At 39.0% G+C, this 25852-nt stretch overlaps 4 protein-coding genes across 4 annotated transcripts; 2 read left to right on the forward strand and 2 right to left on the reverse strand.

Annotated features, from left to right (window-relative positions):
- Window positions 1-5343: 5343 nt before the first annotated feature.
- Window positions 5344-6411, reverse strand: LOC141907660 (dynein light chain Tctex-type 5-B-like). The gene is made up of 3 exons (XM_074797380.1): window positions 6063-6411; window positions 5638-5854; window positions 5344-5547 (listed from the first exon to the last, which is right to left on the reverse strand). Exons 1-3 carry the CDS (start codon window positions 6101-6103, stop codon window positions 5344-5346), a joined length of 462 nt encoding a protein of 153 aa, XP_074653481.1. The 5' UTR covers window positions 6104-6411.
- A 1558-nt stretch (window positions 6412-7969) lies between these two features.
- Window positions 7970-9829, forward strand: LOC141907659 (uncharacterized). Its single transcript, XM_074797379.1, has 7 exons — window positions 7970-8021; window positions 8160-8196; window positions 8674-8772; window positions 8867-8917; window positions 9049-9078; window positions 9261-9293; window positions 9422-9829. The coding sequence occupies exons 1-7, from the start codon at window positions 8019-8021 to the stop codon at window positions 9640-9642; spliced, it is 474 nt and encodes a 157-aa protein (XP_074653480.1). The 5' UTR covers window positions 7970-8018; the 3' UTR covers window positions 9643-9829.
- A 116-nt stretch (window positions 9830-9945) lies between these two features.
- Window positions 9946-12130, reverse strand: LOC141907214 (uncharacterized). The gene has a single exon (XM_074796794.1). The coding sequence runs from the start codon at window positions 12128-12130 to the stop codon at window positions 9983-9985; it is 2148 nt and encodes a 715-aa protein (XP_074652895.1). The 3' UTR covers window positions 9946-9982.
- Window positions 12131-14343: 2213 nt separating this feature from the next.
- On the forward strand, window positions 14344-25769 carry LOC141907216 (uncharacterized). Its single transcript, XM_074796795.1, has 26 exons — window positions 14344-14584; window positions 14720-14854; window positions 14980-15280; window positions 15385-15517; window positions 15767-15901; window positions 15995-16098; window positions 16180-16304; window positions 16513-16625; window positions 16778-16906; window positions 17277-17376; window positions 17769-17869; window positions 17969-18136; window positions 18245-18325; window positions 20056-20293; window positions 20963-21097; window positions 21237-21537; window positions 21630-21762; window positions 21987-22121; window positions 22204-22307; window positions 22389-22513; window positions 22590-22702; window positions 22844-22972; window positions 23147-23246; window positions 23504-23604; window positions 23978-24145; window positions 24245-25769. The coding sequence occupies exons 1-26, from the start codon at window positions 14356-14358 to the stop codon at window positions 24392-24394; spliced, it is 3786 nt and encodes a 1261-aa protein (XP_074652896.1). The 5' UTR covers window positions 14344-14355; the 3' UTR covers window positions 24395-25769.
- The last annotated feature ends 83 nt before the right edge of the window (window positions 25770-25852 follow it).

Raw genomic sequence — 25852 nt, forward strand, 5'->3', positions numbered from 1 at the left:
CAGACTCGTTGCAAATCCCATTAAATACCTTTGTTAATTAAGTTGCTTATTAAAAAATTTATCTTGTTCTCATTACATCTACATATATTATATACAAATGTATTTGATTAACCCTAAACCTTTCATACACAGGCAAGAATACAGCGGTTCGAAGCATCATTGCATTGTGATCGTCGTAAATCGATAAAAAACGTTTCTTTCAATTTTTGATTGAACCTTGGCGGAATCGTTCGAAGACGGTTTCACTAGTCTGTACCAGATCCGCCAGGCAGAGTTTAGAGTCATCGCCGACACTTATAATACGTGACTGGATCGAAGTCGGACTGTATAATTAAAGGGCAACCCTTTCAGTTGTTTGTGTAGACTCGGCGGGTAAACGTCGATAGCAAAAAAATATTTCTTTGCGTAAATCGTCATTAGTGCAGTAGTAAACGAATGGATTCACAATTACAATCGATTTGGCGAGAACCGGAGCTAGGATCGACCATTGGCTGTCGTGAATTGAATTGAGTCGGAACGCGCCTATAAACGACACGACTGCGTACGGAGTCCAGCAAACCAAAAAGGCACACACCATAACAACACTCATCTGAAAAGAAATATCGACACACAATCGATACGCACACAATTGAAGTGAAGTCAACCTTATTTTCAGAGAGCGGCTGGTGTTAGATAATGATAGCAAATTTGTGTTCTGATTTACTGCATATCAACGGTACGACTTACGATAGTGATTTTGTTTTCTGAATTTCTGATTTTTTGGGTCCTTTGTGTAGTTTTCGCGAATCGGCAATTACGACGACGAAGCCAAATGATGATGGACGAATAGCAGTAAGCCATGACTGTTATGGGTATCAGGAACACGGCCAAAAACATTGAAACTATGAAGGCAACGTTAGCAGGCTTGTCGTTGTGCCAGTCCACGCTACATAACGTCTACCATGGAAGAAACAATTGAAAACAATCGTCGAAACTAGGACCTATGATTTTTGCCAATGTTGGCCTTTGTTCTTACATCGCCGAACAGTTTATGGTAATGATCATTGCGACATGAATTGATTAAAAGGGAGGAGATAGGCATACTTACTTTCTGCGGTTCGAGTTTGTAAGAGGACCACCCGACAAGTGGAAACGTACTCCACATGATGCCATATAACCAAATTACTAAATTCACTATAGCAGCTTTCTGCATTGTATCCAAACAAAATACTGAAAACAACGAAAGGACGGAGCATTTACTGCAAGTAAGTAGATATACCACCCACATCGGTGCAGAACAATTTTGGCGGTATAGAGAGTACGGCGGTATAGCGGGGATGTTTTACTATGTACTTGTATAGAGGTACATTGAGAAAACCTGGCGTAGGCGGGGGTGGCGGTTTATAGGAGGGCGGTATATCGGGGTTGACTGTATATGTAATCTCAATCTAAGATGCTGGAGGAAGGAAGTTACCGCTGAATGGAAGTCGAACTCGTAAGTATCTGTCGACACTAATCGCTGTTAGATTGTTAATGGATATATTTCCCACGAGAAAACACAAGAAGCCGTAAACCTGGCATCCTTCATCGCCGAAATACCACGACACCTGAAAGAAAAAAATAAAAGAGGATCTCAATTTTTCTTTCATTATGGCATATTGTTAATCACGTCGGTCTGAAATAGGGATTCAATTTCAAAAGATTAGTTCATTCACCACGGATTTCTAATTAATAGTAAAACTATTAATCCGGATTAGACCCATCTATGCGATTCATTGATACGTAGAAGTGATCTTCTTACCCTTAATACTTTGGCAAAATAATTAAGAAGTTGCAATTGGAAAGCGATCCTACGTAATGATGTAACTGAAAGTGATGATATACACGCTACTACGATCAATGTCCCCGAAAGACAATATACCTTAAGTGAAGATATGGCTGTCATTGGAATCGCCACAACGCAAGAGAACAAATCACCGATTGCCAAGTTCGCTAGGAATACATTCGTAGGCGTTCTCAGGGACGGAGTTCGTAACCATGTTATCAGAAACAGTCCGTTGAAAACAGTTCCAGCGATACCTTGAAATCATTAAGTAAATTATCTGGAATGCATTTTAGCTCCTCTATCCGAATGATACGTAAATCATTAGATTTTAACATCGGAACTGTCAGAAAATAAACTTTTTCTTCGATCTACTTTGGATTTTTATTTGTTAGCTATACTGAGATTTGTATCAGTTCACTACAGTCACGAAACTCACGTACACAAATGACAGAAAACCTTTTAAAAATTAATCTTTGCGTAGAGTCAAAAAGGGTTAAAAATTCTTAAATCTTCCTATCGCTTGAAATTTTGTTTTCTTATCGCTAGAAATCAAGAATTTGCTGCGGATGTAAAAATATAAAGCACTCGTACAGGTATTAGTTATATCCCTTTTTCAGGGTCCAGAAAATGTGCCAGAACTGAGTGCGTTCAACATTTATTTGTAGCATCTCATTATCGCATATTATTATTGGTTTGAAGCTGATAGTAAAATCTTCAATCGACTTAACAGAAACTATGAGATCTTACCTGTTAACACCATATAAATTCCTACAGCAATGCTCAATTCTGTACTCAAATGAACATCAACTACTGCAGATGAGTTATTGTACATCGCCGACTGAACAGATACTGCTCCCGGGAGACGAGACAGGTCCCCGCTCAATGTCAATTACCGAGAAGTTACGGATTGACTTCTATATTACCCGCAGGTGTTCCCGTAGTTGAATGAGTGTTAATGTTTTCGTCATGCTCGGTCTCATCTAGCATCGATAAGATGCGTTCAATTCGTGCGTTCAGATTGTTGTGGCGTCCCAGTGTGCCGGCTTTGTGCTGTGTCGTCTTTTCTTCAGACACTGCAGATATATGGAAAGCCTACGCAATTTAAGTACGGTATTCTTCTTACATATTGGAAACTAATCATCACCTCCATATTTATGAAATGCAACGATAATTGAGTATTTACTAGAACTCGAGCTTCACAGCCAAGATTGGATTACCCTTACCCAAGTCTAAGATCAGTCATAGGTTCACGGTCCCCGCTAGAAGACTTGATTCCACGCGATTTTTCTATTTTCCAAAACCGTTAACCTGAAAGTATTACTTACATGTACAATAACACTTAACCCAACATGATATATGCGTGTATGTAAAATTTATTCATTTATTTAGACCTTCGTTAAATCAAGAATTAATCATTTAGAAGCCATATCAGAATCCGCGAGTAAAACCGAATTCAAAACTAGTCTTTCTCGCGCTATTGGCCTCTGGGTTTGGCCATTGGAGATAACGCCCTTATATGACCATTTTGTTTGGCCCGATCTTTAAACACATCATTAATAGATACATCATCAAACTAAACCTTCTTACATTCTTACATTTTACGTATCCGAATTGACCTTTTGAAAATAAACATTAGATGATTTAGCTGTGAAGTCACGTAGTATTAGATACTAAGTGGCTAGTGGAGAATTTCTTAAATTACAATTACACGTTTTGGGCTCTAAGTATAAATGAGTGTCGCACGTTCGAGGAAGATTCTTCATGATATCGAAATGACTGCGTGAATTAAGATGGCACATTGACGTGACAGGGCTATTACTGATGAATACTAACTTACGTAACTCTAGTTATTCAATAGTAGTTTCACTCATACTTTCGTTGCCTTTATTATGATCCACATTTGCTGTATCCTTTTTCGCCGGCTGACTGTAATCGTACACCTTAGTTTTCTTTCTCTTAGATTTCAGAAAATCCCAAGCCTTCCAAGCGCCTACAATAGGCAAACCGATTAATCTGTTTCTTGATAATACACCCATAACACAATACATACGATATAATGAATCATCGCTATTACGTTTGATTACAACCATGATGTGGTAAAATAACCAATTAAGACAAGTGTCCCGGGGTACATAGATTTTTTATTGTTTTCCTGGCTGGCATTTCGTTAAAACACTGACTCCTGATAGGTTAAAAGCACTGATATTTATTCAAGAATTTTTCATGTTCGTTTCGTAAAAAATAGTGTGGACAACACGCTCTGGTTTTGCACACTCTCTTTATCATGAAAATACAGTTATGATAATACATTTTTGTAAGTGATTTGATGTTAAACAGGCTAAGCTACGTATATATCATGACCAAGATTTGATAACGAACCTCCATACCCCACAAATGATAGATGATTTTTGAATATTTATTCAAAAAGATTTACCAAGACGTATATACAAGCTCGAAGTTTAAAAAACAGTTTTAACATTTACCTGTCGTCAATGATTCTCTGTTGTTTTCTTTATTCGTGATACATTTCACCAAAACACCGATGATTATCAAAATTTTCACTGCTGCTATTCCAAGTATATACAAATACAAGCGATCATTTGCGAGCGATTCCGAACCGTCTTCCTCGAGCACAAGCGTCGTATTATTTGTTGGTTTTACCATCTCTTGTATCCTTTTAATGAGAAAAGAGCAGTCTCGTCAAAAATAACACTTATCATCACGCAATGTTGTAGCTTGTCTGTGACGCCGGACAGTTATCACGAAAACGGAACACAATTCCTCAGCCTTCAGGAACCTGCGAAACTGTGAGCGGTCAAATAGTGTCATGAAGTTAGTTTACAGGTGATTACTAGCACAACTGATTACAGGTCAAGAGTATCAGCCTCGAAACGCTCACGCGTCGTAGACTTGGTACCACCAATATCTGGCATTTTCTTTTCTACGCACCGAATTTCAGAGCAACTGGCGGCCGCTTTATGACACCGTTTTGCAGGACCGATGTAATAAAATTAACTCAGCCCTAACTCACCTTGTCAATAGCGAATCTTGTAAGACTGAAGAACATCTTCCGTTTTTCTTACGATTTGATAATTCGTCGAGGAAAGATTAGGTGATTAAACTCGATCGATCGATTTTCACCGAATTTGCATTATAGTGTACGAAGGGATACGATACGAATTTCCTAATCGGTGATTAGCAGACATATGCTAGTTATCTTCGCCGCGTCTTGAATCCACGATTGCTTATTTCACCCGGTGTGTCACCTCGACCGAATAAAAGCGGTGAAAAAAATGCGTACCGAATCGTGTGATAGGCGGTCCCAGTTTTTGTACTGAATTCGGCTATTATATACGCCGAAGAAAGTCGCCTAGCCGGTCTCAAGCAGGGATGTCATTTACAGAAATGACCTACCATATTCCAGCACAGGTAATTTCTAATTTGCATACGGAATAACAAGTGATTATCACGCATTCATATAAGCAAGTTACTACGTTACTACTGTTGAAGTTACTACGTATGGTGATTTAAAAGCAATTTTATTCCATATAAATAGTATATACAGAACCAACAGCGAACAAGGAATTGTTTTTAAATGTGTAATCTGCACATGTATCCACATTGGTGTCCCACATACAGCGACTCCCGATGGTTAAACCCTGGTCTTCCAACTGCCCGATATTGACGAGACAAATAATCTTATACCGCGGGGCTTTGATATGTTTCACCTTGATCTTGATAGCCTGAAGAAGGTTATAAAAATAAGCATATAACTGATAAAACAAAACAACTACAAAAAAAGAAATCGATTCGCTCTGACAATGTTCGCTTACGTCTGCTATAGTTTTTGAAAGTTGTTTGCATATTTCGGGATCGTATGGTTCATTTTGTAAATAGTGTTCCATCGTTTCTCTAATGATCTCCGTTGCGACGGTGTTCGGTACTTTTTTCGTCGGTTCAGTTCGGTAGTTGTTCTCGACGACGCGAACGTTCGACCGCAATCCCGCTTCCGATGACGGCTCGTCGGCGAACGAAACGGTGCTAACTGACCTGAAAAACAACGTTGTGGAATTTTTTAGAATATTTTCAAATTACATTGATGGTGGAATGTTCAATGTGAAAGATTTTATCTCACATTTTGCAGAATGCATACAGCCAGGCGCACTTCTTTGTAAGTACGTAGTCTCACAATCTTGAGCTACTGACTTTATGCCATATATAAATGTAAAATTATGAAAGTGACCAGAAAAGTTATTACCCCAACTGTTTGATATCCATTGGGTCGAGCATAATGCACATTAGTAGATTTTACTTAATCCAATAAAACGTTTGTAAACGTTGCAAAATGCGCTACACAGGAGACCGCAAATGCTATCCATTAACATCAAGAGTGAATCCAGTTTGACCGATGCTGGTTGCGGCTCTGAACTATTCATGCTAATGTTGTTACGAATTCAAATGAAGCCGTTTGAATTGTCATTAATAGTTTACGCTATAGAAACCGTAACGGAGGTTAATTTCCCGTTAGCATTCACTCGGTTATTGATGCGACGACGCGGAGGAAAGTGTCGCCATGTGAGGCCATCGCCATAAAATATCGGTATGAATTTTGTGTACCAGGATTTCGATCGATTGCCTGGTGGTCGCATTGTCGGTTGATAAAGGGACATATTTAATCATTGATGATCGGAATTATCAGACATGATTACATGAGACATGAGAGGGTCGTTAGCTAAGATATTTATACCACCTATATTCATCGGTCCAATATAGCAGCGACAATTAGCGTACTGATCAGTACTACTTCTATATGACAGGCACCGACGCTTCATTTGGGATAAATTGCAATGCAACGAATGACTGAGCAAACATGTCAAATCTTAATCATTAGAAGAAAGAGTCAACTAGGAATAGTTGGTTTTTAACCAATATTATTGATCCCAAACTCACCCACGTTTAGCCGTTTGATGTCGTGGGTGGTGGTTATTATCGCTCGTCTGAGATGACACGTGACTGTGTCTGCGCCTGCGCAAAAGCATGGCAGCTCGGTCACGTGCCATGACGTCGGAAGTGGAAGTCTTGATAGACGATCGTCTTTCAGCCACTGAAATAAAAAGACACGATAAAAGAAAAAGGCGAATGCCTGAAAACTACGAAATGCCTGACGTTTTTCCAACGATTTAGATTTTGTCTTGATAACAAGCATGACCTAGAATCATGATCTTTCAAAATTATCGACGTTAATTTCAATAGAACCAAAAACAAATGAAAACACGGAAAATATCAGTGCTTATGCATTCATAATTTCTAATCATTTTGCTAACTATTACATCACATCACATCACATCACACATGTCGCTGTCTAAAACTTACTTTCTGCTCCCGACAGCAAACGATGACGGTTCACTCTTCTCTGATAATGTCACGACAGCAGTACATATGAAGCTTTGTTTGTAGCTGCTTGGGGGTTGTTTACATATTGTAAACATCGCTGCAGTAACCTTTATTAGAGTTTAACAAAGAAAACAAAGGTCTTTATTAGGCGGGTTCGTAGCAGCGTCATAAACAGTAATAGTGCTCGCTACTCGTTTATGGCCTCTGTATATGATAAAACGAAACAACTATTGTGGCCCTAATGAATTATTGCCGGCCCTGAGCTAATTATTAATAGAGGTGTAACCAAGCAGTTCAGGCGTCATAAGCAGGGTTGATTAATGTCCTTTGTTGATACCGATAGTTTGAAATATAATGTTTCTCCGGACGTTAGTCTCTTAGAATACTTTAATACCCAAATACAATCGAAACTTCCGTAATGTCAGTTATTTCTGGCCTTGCGGTAATAATGATTCGATCCAGTCAGTGCCACTTGAGCGAGAAAGATCTGTCCATCTTTTTTTTCTATTACTTCATTGGGCTTTTTTTCTAATCTAACTTGCATATTTGCTATGCTATTTTTTATTTGCTTTGAAAAAACATATGACGTTATTATCATTACCTGTTTCTAGTGTGCCACGAACCGTAACGTTAAGATATTCTTAGATTTCAATAAGCTGTCGTATCAAAGTAAATCTTAAGCCGTAAACTGACCCCGTTCTATTGACGAAACATGGACAATTCCACCAATTCAAAAGAGTTTTAACTTTATCAACGAGGTATAAACATTTACGAGACATTTTCAGTTGAAATTCTACGCTGCGAAGTCTACTCGTTCACTATGGTGGGTATACGTAGTTTCGACCAAATATATATTCGCTTAAATTGACACTGAATCAAAACAGACTGAATTACTTTTATTTTGCACTTGCTTAAGGGGTATTGCTTTGTAAACAACATAATTTCTTTTTTTTACTCATAGGATCCAACACGCATTTTGGTAATTGCTTGCGCCATACGTAAGTATTGGCTGAGTTCATGTTAAATTTCAACATGAACATTTTAACATTATTTTATAGATTTTAACATTATTTTATAGATCTGCGCTATATAAGAAAATATATTAGTATTATTATCATTATCATTAAATGATGTGAAATTATGAATGCGTATAGAATGAATTGATATTACGTACGGATTCATCGGGTCATACGGAAGCGATAAGAGGCCAACAACGTGGCGACAATAATTATGCCCACATATCGCGAAATATCGAATCAAGTCAACATTGATGTGTCCACGTTTTGACGACATATTTCGTTTTGTCGGCAAAACCCGTACATTCACCTCAGCATATTAGCCGTCAAGAAGACCGTCGATAATCTCAGTGCACCAGTTCCGTGCAAACATCAGCCCCCTGAAGAAATTATCTCTTTTTCCTGCAAGGCTCACAACCCTCAAATGTAAAACCCTAGAGCTGCGTTTATGTTTTCTAGTTGGTATTGGTCTAGCCGCACCGTATGTAACTTCTAACGAAGAGGAAATCTATCGTCTGCTCGCCGAACAAATTCTGGAAGCTCGCCTGGCTGAGGAGGGTAAGCCTAGATAGTTATTCCTAATGTAGCGATCCGGATATGATGGTGAATTATTATGAATTATGATGATGATGATATGAATTTTCTTTTCTAGCCTTTGTGCCACAACTGAGAGATGATAACCCACGTCTTTCTGATTCTGAAGGTGAGTGAGAATAAAAAGTTAACTCGACTTGTGTTCTAATGCCTGTATTCATATATACGATATGAAGGACCCAATATCTGGGTAAACATAAGTTAGTAAATCATTGACAATGAAATTCTCTTTTTCACAAGTTGAGGCTGCCCTTGCTGATAGTTTCGAAGGTACGTACAATCTTGGAGTAATCATTTGATAACGATTACTCCAAGGTACGACGACGCTAAAAAAATACGAACAAAATTACGATGAATATTCAACTGCGGTTCTTATTTCGGTCCGTAAATATTATATTCATGAATCCTCTTTTTTCAAGAACTTTGAATTATGTTTTACTTTGTATTTCTAGATGATGAATCGATCTCTCGAAGGGAAACCTTCAGTAAGCTTAATTTTTTTTCTATCCCATGATGCACCGCATTCAAATTCAAATATGCGACGGACTTAACGTGTAGCGTTTAAAAGGTTGAATCAATGTTTTGCATAAATCTTATTTCGTTCGTTTTATAGAATGCGGGTTTGCGGATAAGGGAACTATGAGTGGCTCATCTCAGCTGATCAACATCAATGGCTCGGGTGCTAATGTCTGTCAGCTTAGGTGTCGTAGAGGTAGCCACGCCGCCGGTTGCAAGGGAATGATGTTCAAGGATGATAAATGTTACCTATTTACGGAGATCACTGATATCACGCCGGTTGAGACTTCAGAGGCTACCATATACAAGAAATGTTAAATACCTGTTTAATACCAAAGTATATATGTATAACTCCTGGCACCTTTCGATGCTGCAAACTTCACTTATTTTCCATATCGTGAATTGTGAGTCTACGTTCTTTGATTTGAATATACATATATGATTGAAGTTACAGATGTTTATGTATTCCAGACAGTGATGTATCAGTAACTGAAGTAAAATATGCAGAATATATCATTGCTTCGTTGATATAACATACGTTTTCTTTTCTTATGGATTTTATTTTCGTTGACTAACAATTGCAAGGGATATAACATGTTAATTCACGTTAAGTTGTGCCGGTAGAAGGATGATGCTTATGTTTCAAGTTGAATTATTCTCAACTTTCCGTCCAGTCAGTCTTATCATCGTTTTTTACGTTATTTGGTGTCTCCGGTAAAGCTGTAGTATTCGTTTCGATTGGACGATCACTCACCGGCGAATTCTCCGCCGAATTGCACGGTGCGGATTGCTGCCTTTTTTGTCTTCCTGTTACCATAGCGAACACGTCGTTTTTACACGTGAACGCAACTAATATGAAAAATCCCTGTGAAGTATTAAAAATCACGTAAAAATACCAGATGATAATGCTATCGACGGCATTAGCGACGTATACTAAAATCCACGCGGTTCCCATCAGTAATGTCAGCGTGAAATACATGCAAATCTCAATTCTGCCGTTTTTCGCAAATGTCTCATTTGAGTGCTTGTGTTCCGAACAGATTCTGTAAACGCAAAGACCGAAACAACTAATATTTATGAACAGAATAAATCCCACAGGAATCATGAATAGAAATACATGTCCCATCGCGTTGGCCATCCAACAAACGTGTCCATTACCATATGAGGGACTGAAATGTGTTACCGTGGCTTCGTAATAATCTAACAAAACGCCTAAACTGACTAAAGCTGCCGGAGTAAGCCAGGCGTACGCGTTGTATTTCAAAAATACGCTCAGATTTTTTGTCGGCGATGGCGCAACGCGATGTTTGAAAGCACGCGTAGCGTTCACGGGCAAGCAGCTCAACCAGAAAAACGCCGCTAAGAAGAAATAGTGGGTAAGTATCGCGAATATCTTACAAGTCAATCGTTGTCGAGTCCAACCGATACCGACGATTAACAATATTTGGGCTGTGAATAAAGACGCGTCGAGACACATCAGACATTGCCCTCGTAGATTCCGTAACGTCGGAAAACAGGTGTACATGATGAAATTAACTAGCAACGCTACCACGGATATTACACTGCAGATATTCCATAGCAGCGTCTGCCGCGGATCTTCGCTGGAGAATGTGAACTTTTCAAAAATCGTCTTCGCTCGTCCGCCGCATAATTTCAACGTACCGTTAACGATCGTATAGTTTTGCGGCGGAAATATCGCCTCGGTTTTCAGCAGTTTGGCGCTTTTATTCCGCATGACGACGAATTCCGATGCGTTAAACGTCACGAGGGCGCAAGGCGCGTCGTCGTCGCCATCTATCGGCAAGCACCGTCTGTCCACCAGACGGAAGCCGAAAGGACAAACTAGTGTCCGGCAATTATTTGAGAACGGATCGTATATCTCATCGATGTGCGAACAGTTGAATCGTTTGCTATTCACGTCGTAGAGAAACGATATAGAAGTTTCATTGTTTGGAGTGTTAAACTGAATATACGCAGATCGCCTGGGATACGCGCAAGTGAATCCTGCTGTACGTAATCTGACGAAGTTGCACTTGGCGCAGTAGGCGTTTTTGTAACTCTTATTCGATGTTCTCGACGTCACGATAGCGGTGCCGTTGTTAGCGCATTTCTGCTTCGAGATAGGCTCCCTCCAACGATCGTGACATTTTTCTATCAAATGATCTCGACGATTCTGGCATTTTAACGGCGTTATACCGATATTTTCCGTAGAATACATTTGTACGCATTCTGATTCGTTCGCGATGCGTTTAATGGTCGCATTTCCGACCATTTCAGTTTCGACCAAGCTCACCACGCATTTTTTATCGATAGTCCAGAATTTGATGTTGTAGTCTTCCCAACACAAAGCGCAGAACATATTTCTATAAGTCACGCCCAACTCGTCACTCATTACCGGCCATAACGATAGCCGGAAATCATAGCGTCTTCTCAACACGTTGAACAAATCTCGGTCGTAACTCCCGCTACATAACGAATCAAGCTTTGGGTCGTTAACGCCAGGGGGACACTGATTCACGACATATTTGCCAGCCTCGCACAACGCGTGTCCTCTATATCTGAGTAGCCGAATATTTTCAGGTTTGTAGTCGCGGCAACATGTTCCCTCGATCAGGCAAGAGTCGACGCAAGAGCAGGTTTCCCTATTCGCCATCGAGTTGTCGCCGCAACGCGCGATTTTTTCGCATCTGCTGCCCAGCAGTTCGAAGGTCCTGCGTCCGTCACAGAAACCGTACATACCAAACGTTATTAGCAACATGAGTAAAATTCCACCCGAAAAAACGCCAATGAACTTGATACCTTCCATCGTTTAGTATGCCAGTGTTTAGCTGGTTTCAGAGCGTTCATCAGTAGCAGTTTGTGTATTCACTTTTCAAACAACGATATAACCCACTTTCCTGACGATGGTGAATTCGAAGAGAGATGTTTAGATATATCTATACTCCCCTTCCATCGGTAGTGGCGAGTTTTCCCCGGTCGACTGGTTTGAATGAGATGCTATACACAGTAAAAGCGCATCGTCTACGTACATCGAGATACCAAAAAAACAGTAAAACAAAATCCGAGATAAACTTGAGCAGCAAATAAACGGCGGAGCAGGCCTTTATTGCGCATGCAGCGCCTCTGTAGCCTGGTTATTAGGCATGTTTAGATGTATAGGCCTCTGCTGATGTGGGTAATTGGCCGCGTAATGAGGGGGGCAAAATACAGAGTATTTGGGCCATTAAAACAACACCGCTTTTGATTCATTGTAATTATCCCCGTGGCTCCACGCTGTGCGATAATATTTCATCGAACGTCGACTGCAACGCAGACTAGTTAAGTGTTTCGCCGGATAATTTGATAATATTCGTGCCATCTATTTCCACGCGGCGACCCATTTTCGCGTCAACCGGGTCGCCGTGTTTATATTACACCGAAATTAGACAGCATTGTGATGAGCGATAATTCATATTCTGAAGCGGTGTTCTATTATGTCACATTCTTTTTTCACCAAAATTGTGGTCTTGATACCTTTTGATCCTCCGAGGCGTTTTTACGAGCATCCGATTTTTGCGATCGATTTCGTGAACGATTTGCTCCGATCGTACGATCGAATCGAACGTTCGTAAATATGGCGACGTTGAGAAAAAAATGTATGAGGCGTTTTTACGAGCATCCGATTTTTGCGATCGATGCTCGTAAAAACGCCTCGAGCGAGTTGGTCGATTTCAAAAATCGATCGCAAAAATCGGATGCTCGTAAAATCTCCTCCGGTGAGAATCGATCGGTCCTTGGGGAACCCAGCTTGCCGCAGCCAGTGTCATATATTGACTGTCAGGTGCTGCCCCTAAATTAATCGTAGGCGGTGACCATATTTGTGAACTAACCCACTAATACAACATTCTGGGCCAAATTCGGTTTTCGTATCTAATCGACTAGTGGTCGGAACTAATAACCGAATGCGCTTGATTTTCGAACTATTTCCGGAACATAGCTCCGACAAACGGACATTCGGTTTCGTTTAGTTCGACTATAGTCGACTTACTCAGATAACCGAAGGCGGCCCCTTATGTGATGTGCGAGTAATAAGTTAGTTCACATATTTACAGTCAATAGGGCGCCGCACTTGGCGGTTAAAAATTGTTTACAATTTTCCCTAGGGAATTTGAGTCTAAGCTATCATACTGTATTATCATCTAAAAATAATTTAAACCCATACTGCAATATAAGAAATCAACCTTTTGTTCTAACAGAAAATTATTTTCGCCGATTGGGCCGAGCCGAGGCAAGTTCCCGTTCGCCTTCGTTCGCAGCACTGTGGGATAAGGTGAGAAAAATTTTCCGTTCCAAAATATATTTTCTTCAATAGATTAACATAATATAGGAATTCTTACGAGTCTCTTTTATATTATTGCCTACTAGAGAACAGGTTGAAAAGAGTGGTAAAATGAAAAGCTAGCGTGACTCAAACAATCCAACCGTACTGAGCGAACTTGCGCTTGTTTCGACCCTTTTGGCAACACGCCATGCTTAATACGCTTCACACGTGCCTCGAGAGAAAAATGATCGCTATATCGGAAAGCCTTTTTTGGGGAACCTGTACCACCCCCCCCCCCTCCCCAACACACACACACACACACACAATTTTGATATTTGGTATTTGATAGCCACAACTAACAATTTTCAGCTGCTACGTTCTGGAATTGACGGATGGTATTGGTAATTTGAGAGGATATAAATTTTTTGTATTGAACTGGAAAAATATGTTAATGTTGAAAACAATATAGATTCGTAATCGATTCTCTTTTTCGTACTGTTTGTTTAACTTGTGCTTAGAAATTACGATATCGAGTTATCAACGAGCTTTGAAAGAAATCAAACGCCGTCCTAAACGTGTTTGATGTGTATTATATTCGCCCGAATGAATTCGAGGTGAACTGTACTGAACTAGTTATAGGCGTGCATTCAATCTATACAATTTGGGTTTTCAATACCAGTTCAAGCGTCGCTTGTCATATCAGTTCTTTAAGTTGTAAATGATCGACGAACATGGTTGTCAGCAGTTGTTGCGGTAACCGACGAGAAACCGTTTCTAAAAATGTCAACGGTGCAGCAGCAAAGAAGCTGATGATACAAGAGGAATCATGCGAAGACCAAACAGAGCACAAAAAAGAAAAATGGGGAAGCGACGTGGAGTTTTTTCTCTCTTGTGTCGGGTATGGAGTCGGTCTTGGAAATATTTGGCGTTTTCCGTATCTGTGTCTACGGAACGGTGGAGGTAAGCAAAAATAATCTCGACGATCTTCTTTTCGAAACATAACTGGAAAATGATAGAAACGCTCATACAGATTCACTATTCACGCGATCAATTGAAGTTTTATGTTAAACGTTTGTGATATTGTCATATTTGCAGGTGCGTTTTTGATCGCATATTTCACGTTCATGATCATTGGAGGAATACCGTTATATTTTCTTGAACTCTGTATCGGTCAATATTCCGGTAAAAGTCCGATAGCAGCTTTTGAAGCGCTATGTCCGATGGCAGCAGGTAATAATAATTTCTATCGTCTCGGCGTTACTTCTGAATAGGATCTAGAAGGCCTTTCATGTATATTTGTTGATTTTACTGACCTAACCCGAACTTATGCGTGATCTATTTTCTATAATATATAGGTTTAGGATGGGCAATGCTGATACCCTCAGCAATATGTTTAATCTACCTGCATACAATTATGAACTGGATCCTGTATTATTTCGGTATGACATTTACAAGCTGGGAACCGGTTTGGGGGCGCTGTGATAATGTTTGGAATACCCCGAATTGTGTGATTACCGGGAAGCAGTCGGTCAATCAGACAAACCAAACAGCGATGATGAACGAAACAACCACCAACTACTCACCATCAAATATCAGTTTCGTGTTGTCGAATGAATCATCTCTGAAACCGATGTCATCAGGGGAGGAATTCTGGCAGTACGTTTTCGGAATGATACATTATCCCATCTTACAATTTGGAGAGTATAGAAATATATATCAGGTGATATTGATATTTGATAGCCACAACCAACAATTTTCAGGTACAACGTTCTGGAATTAACGGATGGTATTGGTAATATTGGAGGATTTCGTTGGGAGTTGATAGTCTGTCACATAGCCGCTTGGATAATCGTTTATGCGTGTCTGTGCAAAGGAGTGCAATCTTCTGGGAAGGTAATTATCATAAGGTGAACGACCACTGTTAAACACTGCGGGAATACCAATCAAAGGCATGAAGTATGTACAATTGTATGTGAAAGGGTCAACTTACATTATAATTATAGCAACAAAATGCCTTTTGTTATAAGTTCACATCGACTAAAAATCGTATTCAATGTGTTTTATACATTGATATTTGATGATACTCTTTTTCAAACCTTTAACTGATTATTCTGGTAATTTGTTTTCTTGTCTGCTATTCAGGTAATATATGTGACCGCAACAGCTCCATTTGTTTGCCTAATCGCCTTATTAATAAGAGGTGTTACTCTTCCGGGGGCTCTAGATGGAATCATGTATTTTGTCGTACCCGAATGGAGTAAACTTCTCTCCGTTAAGGTAAATCATTTTCATCACAAAACCTATGTTGAAACGTATCTGCTGTTGAATATCTTAGATGTTAAAGAAGAGAACTATATTGTATTATCGTAGATCTGGGCTGAAGCTTGTTTGCAGATATATTACTCAATCGGTCCAGGTTGGGGTGGTCTGATTACAATGGCAAGCTACAATAGATTCAATCAGAATATCTATCGGTGAGTTATTTTTCTGTCTCTATTTTCTCGTTATTTCCTTTCTTTCGTGCTGTCAATTTGCATTTTTGTCATTTCTCACAGAGACGCTATAGTCGTTCCTGTTATCACGTGTTTTACTAGTTTATTCGCCGGATTCGTTACTTTTTCAATCATCGGTAACCTAGCACACCAGGCTGGTGTTACAGTAAGCGAGGCCCTTACCTCCGGTAAGATATGACTCCACATTTACTCTAATTCTTTCGGCTGGGGTTGAAACAAAGCATACCTGCGTCGACGGATCAGGAAGTTAGAAGTCATTCGGTTGGATGATATGAGAAATTCGGATAAATTCTATCTGTTGTTGTTATAAACTTTTACCTCTAAAGCGCGTACTGCTTATCATTCTTATTCTAAATACGTTTGTTTATACATTAGGTCCCGGTCTAGCGTTCATCGTTTTCCCGATGGCCCTTGCCAAAATACCAGGAGCGGCGATCTGGTCGGGTTTATTTTTCATCATGCTAATGACCGTTGGACTCGATACACAGGTACGTATACGTCTTCTGAGCAATAATATCGCTATTCATAAAAGATCCATGAGATCCGAACGTATGAAGCATTTTTTCATGTTAGCATCACGTCAACGAACTACGGAACCTAATTTCATAATTGTAGTTTGTTATTATTTTACAATGTATAGTTTGTAACGATGGAAACGTTGGTCACAACGTTGACGGATAAGTACCCGATTTTACGGAAGCGAAAGTCGCTGTTTATATTTTGTATCGTGATCGTGTGTTTCCTGCTTGGTCTTCTGTTCTCCAGTCGAGTGAGTATTCAATATTCCTGTTTTATGCTCTTACGCCTTGCTGAGTCTAGATAGAATATAGGGAGCTCCGGGAGTTACAGGGTGAAAAATGAATATTCTTCTTTTTTTTCGTTGGATTTCCAGTCGAACGAAATATTCGTTTCTTTACTTATTTTTCACCATGTCACCTCCGGGGCTCCGTAAGAATACGCCGTTAACTACATTTTGAAAACAGATGATCGCTTCTTTGTAACTTTTCTTTTCTATATACCCGAACGACTTTTTCAAACACATCCGAAATGAATTTTTAGACAAAATACACTTTCAACAGGCATTTTGCTTGAAGTGCTGCACCCGTAACCTGCATGGAAAATATGTGATTTTTTCTTAGAGCGGAATGTATTGGTTTCAACTATTCGATTGGTATGTGGCGATGGTAGCGTTATTACTAGTATCAGCATTGGAATGTATAGTTGTGACTTATATTTACGGTACGCTTCGTTTGGCCATGCGCTCACAATTCGCCTCTTCACTCGAACTCGCAGAGCCAGGACATGTTTGGATACATATGTCACAAACAACGATGAGAACTACATGTTACTAGAAAAACAACCACGCATAATTCTGAATAAGCGATTAGTTAATTCGTTGCGTCATTTTCATTTATACAAATATCTCAGTCAACTATGAATAAATGAATTACTTAACATTTTACGAATTTTTTCACATACATATAGTAATACGTACTTTATCTAAAAACAACAGCAAGTATTAAAGATTTCAAATCGGATTGAGCGCTAATTATGGTTAAAGCGTCACTTCGATAGCTACGTATACTTGCTGGTTAAGTATTAACGAGTAGATTAATTTAACACTATTGCAGGAATAAGCAGGGTGTATAAAGATATAGAAGCTATGATTGGATACCGTCCGTCGTGTTTCATGAAGGTATTATGGTGTTCCGTTACTCCTCTCGTTACTGTGGTGAGTGTATTCGTAGATGTCTCCTGCAAATCGTTACTCCACCAATGATTCACTTTTGAATATTCATCATGAGATTTTTGTTTTCATTATACAATCCAGGCTATGCTGATCTATGTTATGGTACAGCAGGTTCCACCCTACTATGGTGACTATTTCTACCCTGATTGGGCTGTTGGTATTGGCTGGTTGATCGCCACAATTTCAACCGTACCCATACCATACTTCATTTGTAGAGAGCTTTATCGCAATACGGGAACACTGAAAGAGGTAATTTAGGTTTCACACTTTGCGAGATATCTGTCAATGAATGTTCACGTAATTCCTACCAAGACTTCACTTTTACACTTGGGTATTTTATCTATGTTTTTCAAATAGCGATTCCTGAAAGGGCTCAAATCGACTGAAGATTGGGTACCTGCAAATGAACAGAACAAAGCGGATTCTCAAATACCGATGGTGAATTTAAAACCCGGAGTATAGAGTTCGCTATATCCTGATGCGTATTTTAACATTGATCTTTCGACGAAAGAACTAACTATTCGATAGCAGAATCGATTTACAAATGATGTATATTACATCAGTAATTTGAAAGACTGAGCTTTGGACTAGCTTTGTGTAATGTTATCAACCTGATAATATCATTATGCAATATGGATACTGCTGATTTGTGACAGCCTAGATTAAACCATGGACGTGTAATCTCCCGATTCAAACGTCCACGATCTGAAACTGTGGACCCATTTTTCCGGGTCGAAGCTACACCCCAAGTAACTAGCGCTGATTATTCAACGATTTCTTTTGTGTACGAGAAATGCAGCCTCCGTCCAGCTTCTAGAGATCTCATGTTATATAGTGAGACTATTTTCATAGTTTTATGTACCTACATCGCATCGTGGGATGAATTTTATTTTGTATTTTATCATTATTATCAATATCAATATTATTACAATACCATATCAAATATATTATTTGAGGTTGTTGCATTCGAAAAATATACATTTTGAGCTTTATCATATCATTGGTTCATTTATTGGTGCTATTTATTCTGATCCTATTCTCGAACAATGGTCAACGTCTGAAATCCGGAACAGATCGAACCAGTAACGATAGAACTATGCGCTCGGAATACCAAAACTGGACTGACTTCATTTTACACAATTTTACATACATTGGAAACAATACGAGTAGAAACAAGGGAATTGATGTACAAACAAAGGTGATGAGTAATGACACGACAAGAGAGACGAACAATAATCAACACGCAGAACTGTCTCAAAGGAACATAGAGTAATTACATACAGCCATTTAAAAATTAAGAGAATATGAATATAGATTATACAAGAATTAGTGAACTTTGGCTTTGCTATACTATATGAGGATCCACTTCGGCGACGTCTATATTATAAGAAGATGTACACATGACACAGACACAAAGAGGGATTCCTTATATGATAAATGATTTTATTTTAGAATTTGAGATGATGATTATCATCAGTATTCAAGACCCAGCAGCTTATTCTTTGCGGACTGGGAAGCGAGTGGCCCCTGGTTCGAAACCACCTTTGGCGTTGACGTTAGCGTTTTAGATATATACGATTTAGATCAGAGTCTTATTGCGTCGTTGACTATCACACCAGACTACCAATTGACATGATATTCGAAACCATGAAGTGGTTGCGTATATCGGCGAGCGGGTCGATTTGAAAGATAATTCCCATAGGTGGAATTTATTGGCAAATTATCAGATTGGCAAATTATCAGGTCATTTTCAAACAAACTCATCACTTATCATGTGCCATAAGTAAACAAATCCAATAACTTTGATATCATGAAATTTGGTGGAGTAGATCATATACAATTTTCTGTCGTCACTTATTGATATTAAAGCTACATTAAAAGGTTATCATTACCTAGGTCATCTATATCCTATTCGAAGATTAATTCACATTCTTCAAACTTCTGTCGATAGGTGTTGATTTTGATGATATACGTAAACAACCGCATGTGTCACAGCTTTGGTAAGTAATATATTCACTAATGCTTATTATTATAACATGATCATCATATATTCAAATTCCATGCATTTCGATTATGCACAGGTGTTTTGAAACAACTGCGTACACTATAGATATACTCATGTGCATCAGATGTAGGACCGATGATCGTGTGATTATTGACAAATCAAGATTATGGTTGTCCGTAATTGCTGCGGGGCTCGACCAGATATCGTTGCCGATAATGTCGACGAACCAGGAGCGGCAAGTGAGCTAACGATACATAATGACGCATCTAACGAAAAACAAACAGAGCATAAAAAAGAAAAATGGGGAAGCGACGTGGAGTTTTTTCTCTCTTGTGTCGGGTATGGAGTCGGTCTAGGGAATATTTGGCGTTTTCCGTACCTTTGTCTACGGAACGGCGGAGGTAAGCATTTCAGTAAAATACCACATATTATCATCTATTGACATTCAAAACGACATCGAGATAATTCATAGATTACACAATCGTATAGATTACAACAATGTGGGCTGAATAAAAGAGCCATAAAACAATGAAGTGGCTCAACGTAATTAGGCAGCGGTAGGTTTCATTTTGGTTCTTCCGAATCGCACAAACTATCGGGTTAATTCTAGTATAGAATAGAATATGGCGGCTGATTCGGACCACAAAATCGCCAATTGATTTGAAGTAAATTAAAGTAATCTTCATCATGCCGCTCGTGAAACAACTAGTAGATTTCACCTAAAACACTGAAATCATCTTTTTAGTCGAGTAACAACTTTTAGGTAATTTCATCAGGGTCTTTAGTCTGGAATATATCTTACTCGGACCAATTTCTTTTTTTTTGTTTAGTTTAAAGTTGGTTTCTTTATCAAAATTGTTTTAAGGACCTAAAACGTTTGTTTGAGCGTTAGTGTTCCAAATCAGCCGCCATAGTATACAGCCAGTTCGCATGGAGCACATCGGCTGGTATAGAAATTATGTCCCTCCCGTATCACCCGATGTTAAATTGTGATCAATGATAACATAATATCTTAAGGATCGTGCAAGGATTCATTTCTATATAAACCTATTCAATTGTATCATTTGCAGGTGCATTTTTGATCGCATATTTCACGTTCATGGTCATAGGAGGAATACCGTTATATTTTCTTGAACTCTGCATCGGTCAATATTCCGGTAAAAGTCCGATAGCAGCTTTTGAAGCGTTATGTCCGTTGGCAGCTGGTAAGAATCAGTCGGAAAAATAGAATCAGCGTTCTTCACTTCTATCTTCATCATAAGTATTATATTATATATTTGTACGCTGTCTCTATGGGAGAAATTGCTACTCACAGAACGTATACATTAGAACTTGCCATTACAGGTATAGGATGGGCAATGCTCATACCATCAGTAATATGTCTGATCTACCTCCATACAATTATGAACTGGATCCTGTATTATTTTGGTATGACATTTACTAGTTGGGATCCGGTTTGGGGGCGCTGTGATAACGCTTGGAATACCCCGAATTGTGTGGTTACCGGGCAGCAGTCGGTCAATCAGACAAACCAAACAGCGATGATGAACGAAACAACCACCAACTACTCACCATCAAATATCAGTTTCGTGTCGTCGAATGAATCATCTCTGAAACCGATGTCATCAGGGGAGGAATTCTGGCAGTATGTGGTCAGAAAGACTAGTCATTCAAATAGAAAAACTTCTAAAAGATATAGTTTCATTGATGTATTGGACTGCACCTTATAATTTTCAGGTACAACGTTCTGGAATTAACTGATGGTATTGGTAATTTTGGTGGATTTCGTTGGGAGCTGATAGTCTGTCACGTGGCTGCTTGGTTAATTGTTTACCTATGCATGTGCAAAGGAGTAAAATCTTCGGGAAAGGTATGTCTTCCTGTGATATCTGATAAAAATTCGGTCAATAAATCTGAAATGTAGGCCTAAGGTAAATGTGAAGAGATACGTGTTATATCCACACCGTAACGCTGAGGTTATAGCTTCCAATATCTGCGGTTCAAAATTATGGGAATATTCATATGCTTATACTTTTAGAATTGATCAAGTTGTTCCATATCCTCTATTAAGGTAATTTGTTTTCTTGTATTCAGGTAATTTATGTGACGGCAACAGCTCCATTTGTTTGCCTGATCGCCTTATTAATAAGAGGTGTTACTCTTCCGGGGTCTCTAGATGGAATCTTGTATTTTGTGGTACCCGAATGGAGTAAACTTCTATCTGTTAAGGTAACTTAATCATTATCGAAACAAATAGAGAAAAATAACTGCTTTTAAATATCTTACATAAGTATATATTGTATTATCGTAGATCTGGGCTGAAGCTTGTTTGCAGATATATTACTCAATCGGTCCAGGTTGGGGTGGTCTGATTACAATGGCAAGCTACAATAGATTCAATCAGAATATCTATCGGTGAGTTGTTTTTCAGTCTCTATTTTCTCGTTATTTCCTTTCTTTCGTGCTGTCAATTTGCATTTTTGTCATTTCTCACAGAGACGCTATAGTCGTTCCAGTGATAACGTGTTTTACTAGTTTATTCGCCGGATTCGTTACTTTTTCAATCATCGGTAACCTAGCACACCAGGCTGGTGTTACAGTAAGCGAGGCCCTTACCTCCGGTAAGGTCATTTCGATCTACATTTGATGAACAATTTTGGTATAGGTCATGTAAAAAATTTGCCCATTTGAACACAGGTCCCGGTCTGGCGTTCATCGTTTTTCCGATGGCCCTTGCCAAAATACCAGGAGCGGCGATCTGGTCGGGTTTATTTTTCATCATGCTGATGACAATTGGTCTCGATACACAGGTACGTCGTATAAATACATATGTGGTGAAGAAATAAACGCAAAACAACAATTGGAGATTTGATAATGCTGTAAATCATTATCTATCCAGTGATCACCATAATCAATGCTTTATCAAGCCTGATTCCCTTTTTTGATTCCAGTTTGTCACGATGGAAACGTTTATCACAGCTTTGATGGATAAGTACACGATTCTACGGAAGCGAAAGTCATTGTTCATTTTGTTTAACGTCACTTTCTGTTTTCTATGTGGTTTATTATTCTGTTGTCGGGTATGTACATATGTGATTTCATTGTGCCTCTGTTTATTTTCTTGCTTTCTCCTTCGTTTGCTATGGGGTCCTATTATGATTTTTTTACGTCGACAAAAAGTCATAATCATGGCTACGTAAATACTTATATATTTTTCTGTCAAAAACGTTTCATTTTTCGTTCTTATTATGTAGAGCGGGATGTACTGGTTTCAACTATTTGACTGGTACGTGGCTATAGTTGCATTGCTTCTAGTATCAGCACTGGAATGTATAGTAGCGACTTATATTTACGGTTAGTCCTTTAATTCGTCGAAACGCGATATTTTGCAGAGTAAAATTAAAATATCACGGCGTATAATATATACGTAACTTAATGTGTTGCTGCTATAGTTTGATAGCGTTTACTTAACCCGCTGGTAATGCGATATCCTTCCACAGCAGGCATTCGAACCTGATGACACCGAAGACACCTGCCACGGCAGCGATGCCATCGGGTTCGACACCCTGATGGGGGAGATTATAATGTGAATTTTCTGATATGATATCTAGGTGTTAACAGATTGTATAAAGATATAGAAGCTATGATTGGATATCGTCCGTCGTGTTTCATGAAAGCACTGTGGTGCTCCATCACTCCTATTATCACTACAGTAAGCTGATCTTGTTCATGATGAATCGATTGATTTGCTTTAAGTCCATCGCACCCGCCATCTATACAAGGCGTCTGAAAAGCCAAGGCTAAAAAATGGATACCTTGTTTCTCCGCTCTGCTGAGCTTAAAAGTTGACCCGGCTGGCCGCCTAGTATCTCCCCTGTACATTACGTTTTTTTTTTAAATCGTGATAAATTTTACAACAACTGGCCCGGCAGCCATAGAAATGATTACAAATTGTATTATATTTAACAAAAATGGCCCGGCCGCTGCAGAGAAACAAGGTATCATTTTTGTTTAGCCTAGGCGGATTTTCAATGTTTCTAGCTAATGAAAGCATTAAGGCATATATTCGTATTTGTCTATTTTAGGTTATGCTTATATATGTTATGGTGCAGCAAGTTCTGCCTTATTACGGAGACTATTTCTACCCTGATTGGGCTGTTGGTATTGGCTGGTTGATCGCCACAATTTCAGCCGTTCCCATTCCCTACTTCATTTGTAAAGAGCTTTATTGTAATACTGGAACACTGAAAGAGGTAAACAAGAATTAAGCAGATATTGACTTGTACATAAATATGATTAGATAAATGGTTTGCGCAGTTTTTTTTACAAGAATTTTTGTATATTTTACGTAGCGATTCAGGAGAAGTTTAAAGCCGACTGAATCTTGGGTGGCTGCAACATTACAGAATAAAGAGGATGCTTTACTACCGATGGAGGATTTGAAACCAGGAGCCAATTACATAGTCGAGGCATTTAGTCACGATCAGACTCTTTCATGTTGATTCTATGATAAAAACCGGTTCATTTGGACTTTTGATTCCCCCTCCTGGAACGGGTATAGAATATAAATTGTCGTCATAAAACCTCATATATACATGACATGTTTAACACTGACGAGAGACAATATTATACTGACCCAGACATATAACATGTAATGGAGAAATCTAAATCATTACGGAATGTCGAATAAATCACTACTACTCGTTGATTATGAATATTCAAATTAGCAAGGTGGATGTTAGGGGGCTATTTTGTAAGACATAGATTCGTCGGACGAGTTTCAGTTATCAGTTGATATTTCATATCATTTTAGACTGCAGAGGGTGGTAGTTACACCCGACATATTTCTACTTGTAATCAATGCATTAGTTTAATTATTTGGGTTTTACGTGTTTTCAAATCTAAAGATATACAAGAATTTTACTCGTGCTTAAGTAGGATACCCGTCACAAGGAAATGATAATTTTTTTTCAATGATTCATCAGCTAATTGATCGTTATCCTTGTTGTGTTCCCTTGTGCAAAAGAGGTTTCCATTTTCTATTGTATATAATCACACATTCACGATGCTATTGTATATATATCTTTTTATCTTGAAAATTGGATAATTATTCCCCATTAACTTTGATTTGATTTGATACTTTGGTGTCTGGGATTTTTTTCACTTTGAAATCGGAAATCGAAGTTATAAGGGCTTATATTGGCCAAAATGGGGATACTGTATATATTAGGACATTTCAACTTTTCACTCATCAGAAGAAAGTGTAGAGACCCGCTAACGAAGCATTTCTGGAACGAAGTACACAGCGTTGAAGATCATGATATTATAGGCCTGGATAAAATGAATGGTGGATGGACGTGCAGAAATATGTCGAAAATTTGTGGATAGACAATTAGCTGAAGACATAAGCCTTGGAATAAACATATAGATCAAATAACCCAATTAGTGTCCCTAGTTTCCCCTTCAGGATCTTGGCAACTGTTTTGTATTTTGTATCCTTAAGCCGGGCGTAGGTCGGCCTTGCGACGCGACGCGATCGTCGCGTTGCGTCACAAGTGACCGCACAAGTCGGTTGCGATGCGGTTGTCAGCAACTGTGTGCGACTAGTTGCTGCCAGGGCCCGGTTTCACGAACAGGGATTAAGTCCGTAATTCGAATTAATTCTCTAATTCGAATCAAATGTTAATCCCCGTTCGTGAAACCGGGCCCAGTCGCAACAGCGCGTAGGTCGGTTGCGACGGTCGCGTCGCGTTGCAGAAAGTAGAACATGTGCGACTCATTGCGACTGGCATCGCTGGCAGTCGCAACCCGTCGCTGGCAGTCGCTAGGTAGCGTAGGTCGAGTTCATAGTGACCTTGATGATATATATATATATATATATATATATATATATATAGTTAAATGATCGCACTAATTTGATGATACTTTGTTTAGATCGAAGTACATTTTGGAATTTCGCT

Source organism: Tubulanus polymorphus, chromosome 6, assembly GCF_964204645.1.
Source record: "Tubulanus polymorphus chromosome 6, tnTubPoly1.2, whole genome shotgun sequence".
Lineage (NCBI taxonomy): Eukaryota > Metazoa > Nemertea > Palaeonemertea > Tubulaniformes > Tubulanidae > Tubulanus > Tubulanus polymorphus.

Excerpts from the sequence above, each read along its gene's own strand:
- LOC141907216 (XM_074796795.1), top strand. The coding sequence starts at position 14,356 with ATGGTTGTCAGCAGTTGTTGCGGTAACCGACGAGAAACCGTTTCTAAA. Across the intron at positions 16,907-17,276 it reads GTCTTCTGTTCTCCAGTCGA|AGCGGAATGTATTGGTTTCA; the intron begins GTGAGTATTCAA and ends ATTTTTTCTTAG. Across the intron at positions 23,605-23,977 it reads TCACTCCTATTATCACTACA|GTTATGCTTATATATGTTAT; the intron begins GTAAGCTGATCT and ends TGTCTATTTTAG.
- LOC141907660 (XM_074797380.1), bottom strand. The coding sequence starts at position 6,103 with ATGTGCATTATGCTCGACCCAATGGATATCAAACAGTTGGG. Across the intron at positions 5,855-6,062 it reads ATGGATATCAAACAGTTGGG|GTCAGTTAGCACCGTTTCGT; the intron begins GTAATAACTTTT and ends GTTGTTTTTCAG. Across the intron at positions 5,548-5,637 it reads TTTCAAAAACTATAGCAGAC|GCTATCAAGATCAAGGTGAA; the intron begins GTAAGCGAACAT and ends AACCTTCTTCAG.
- LOC141907659 (XM_074797379.1), top strand. Across the intron at positions 8,197-8,673 it reads GGTAATTGCTTGCGCCATAC|TTGGTATTGGTCTAGCCGCA; the intron begins GTAAGTATTGGC and ends TATGTTTTCTAG. Across the intron at positions 9,079-9,260 it reads CCTTGCTGATAGTTTCGAAG|ATGATGAATCGATCTCTCGA; the intron begins GTACGTACAATC and ends TTGTATTTCTAG.
- LOC141907214 (XM_074796794.1), bottom strand. The coding sequence starts at position 12,130 with ATGGAAGGTATCAAGTTCATTGGCGTTTTTTCGGGTGGAATTTTACTC.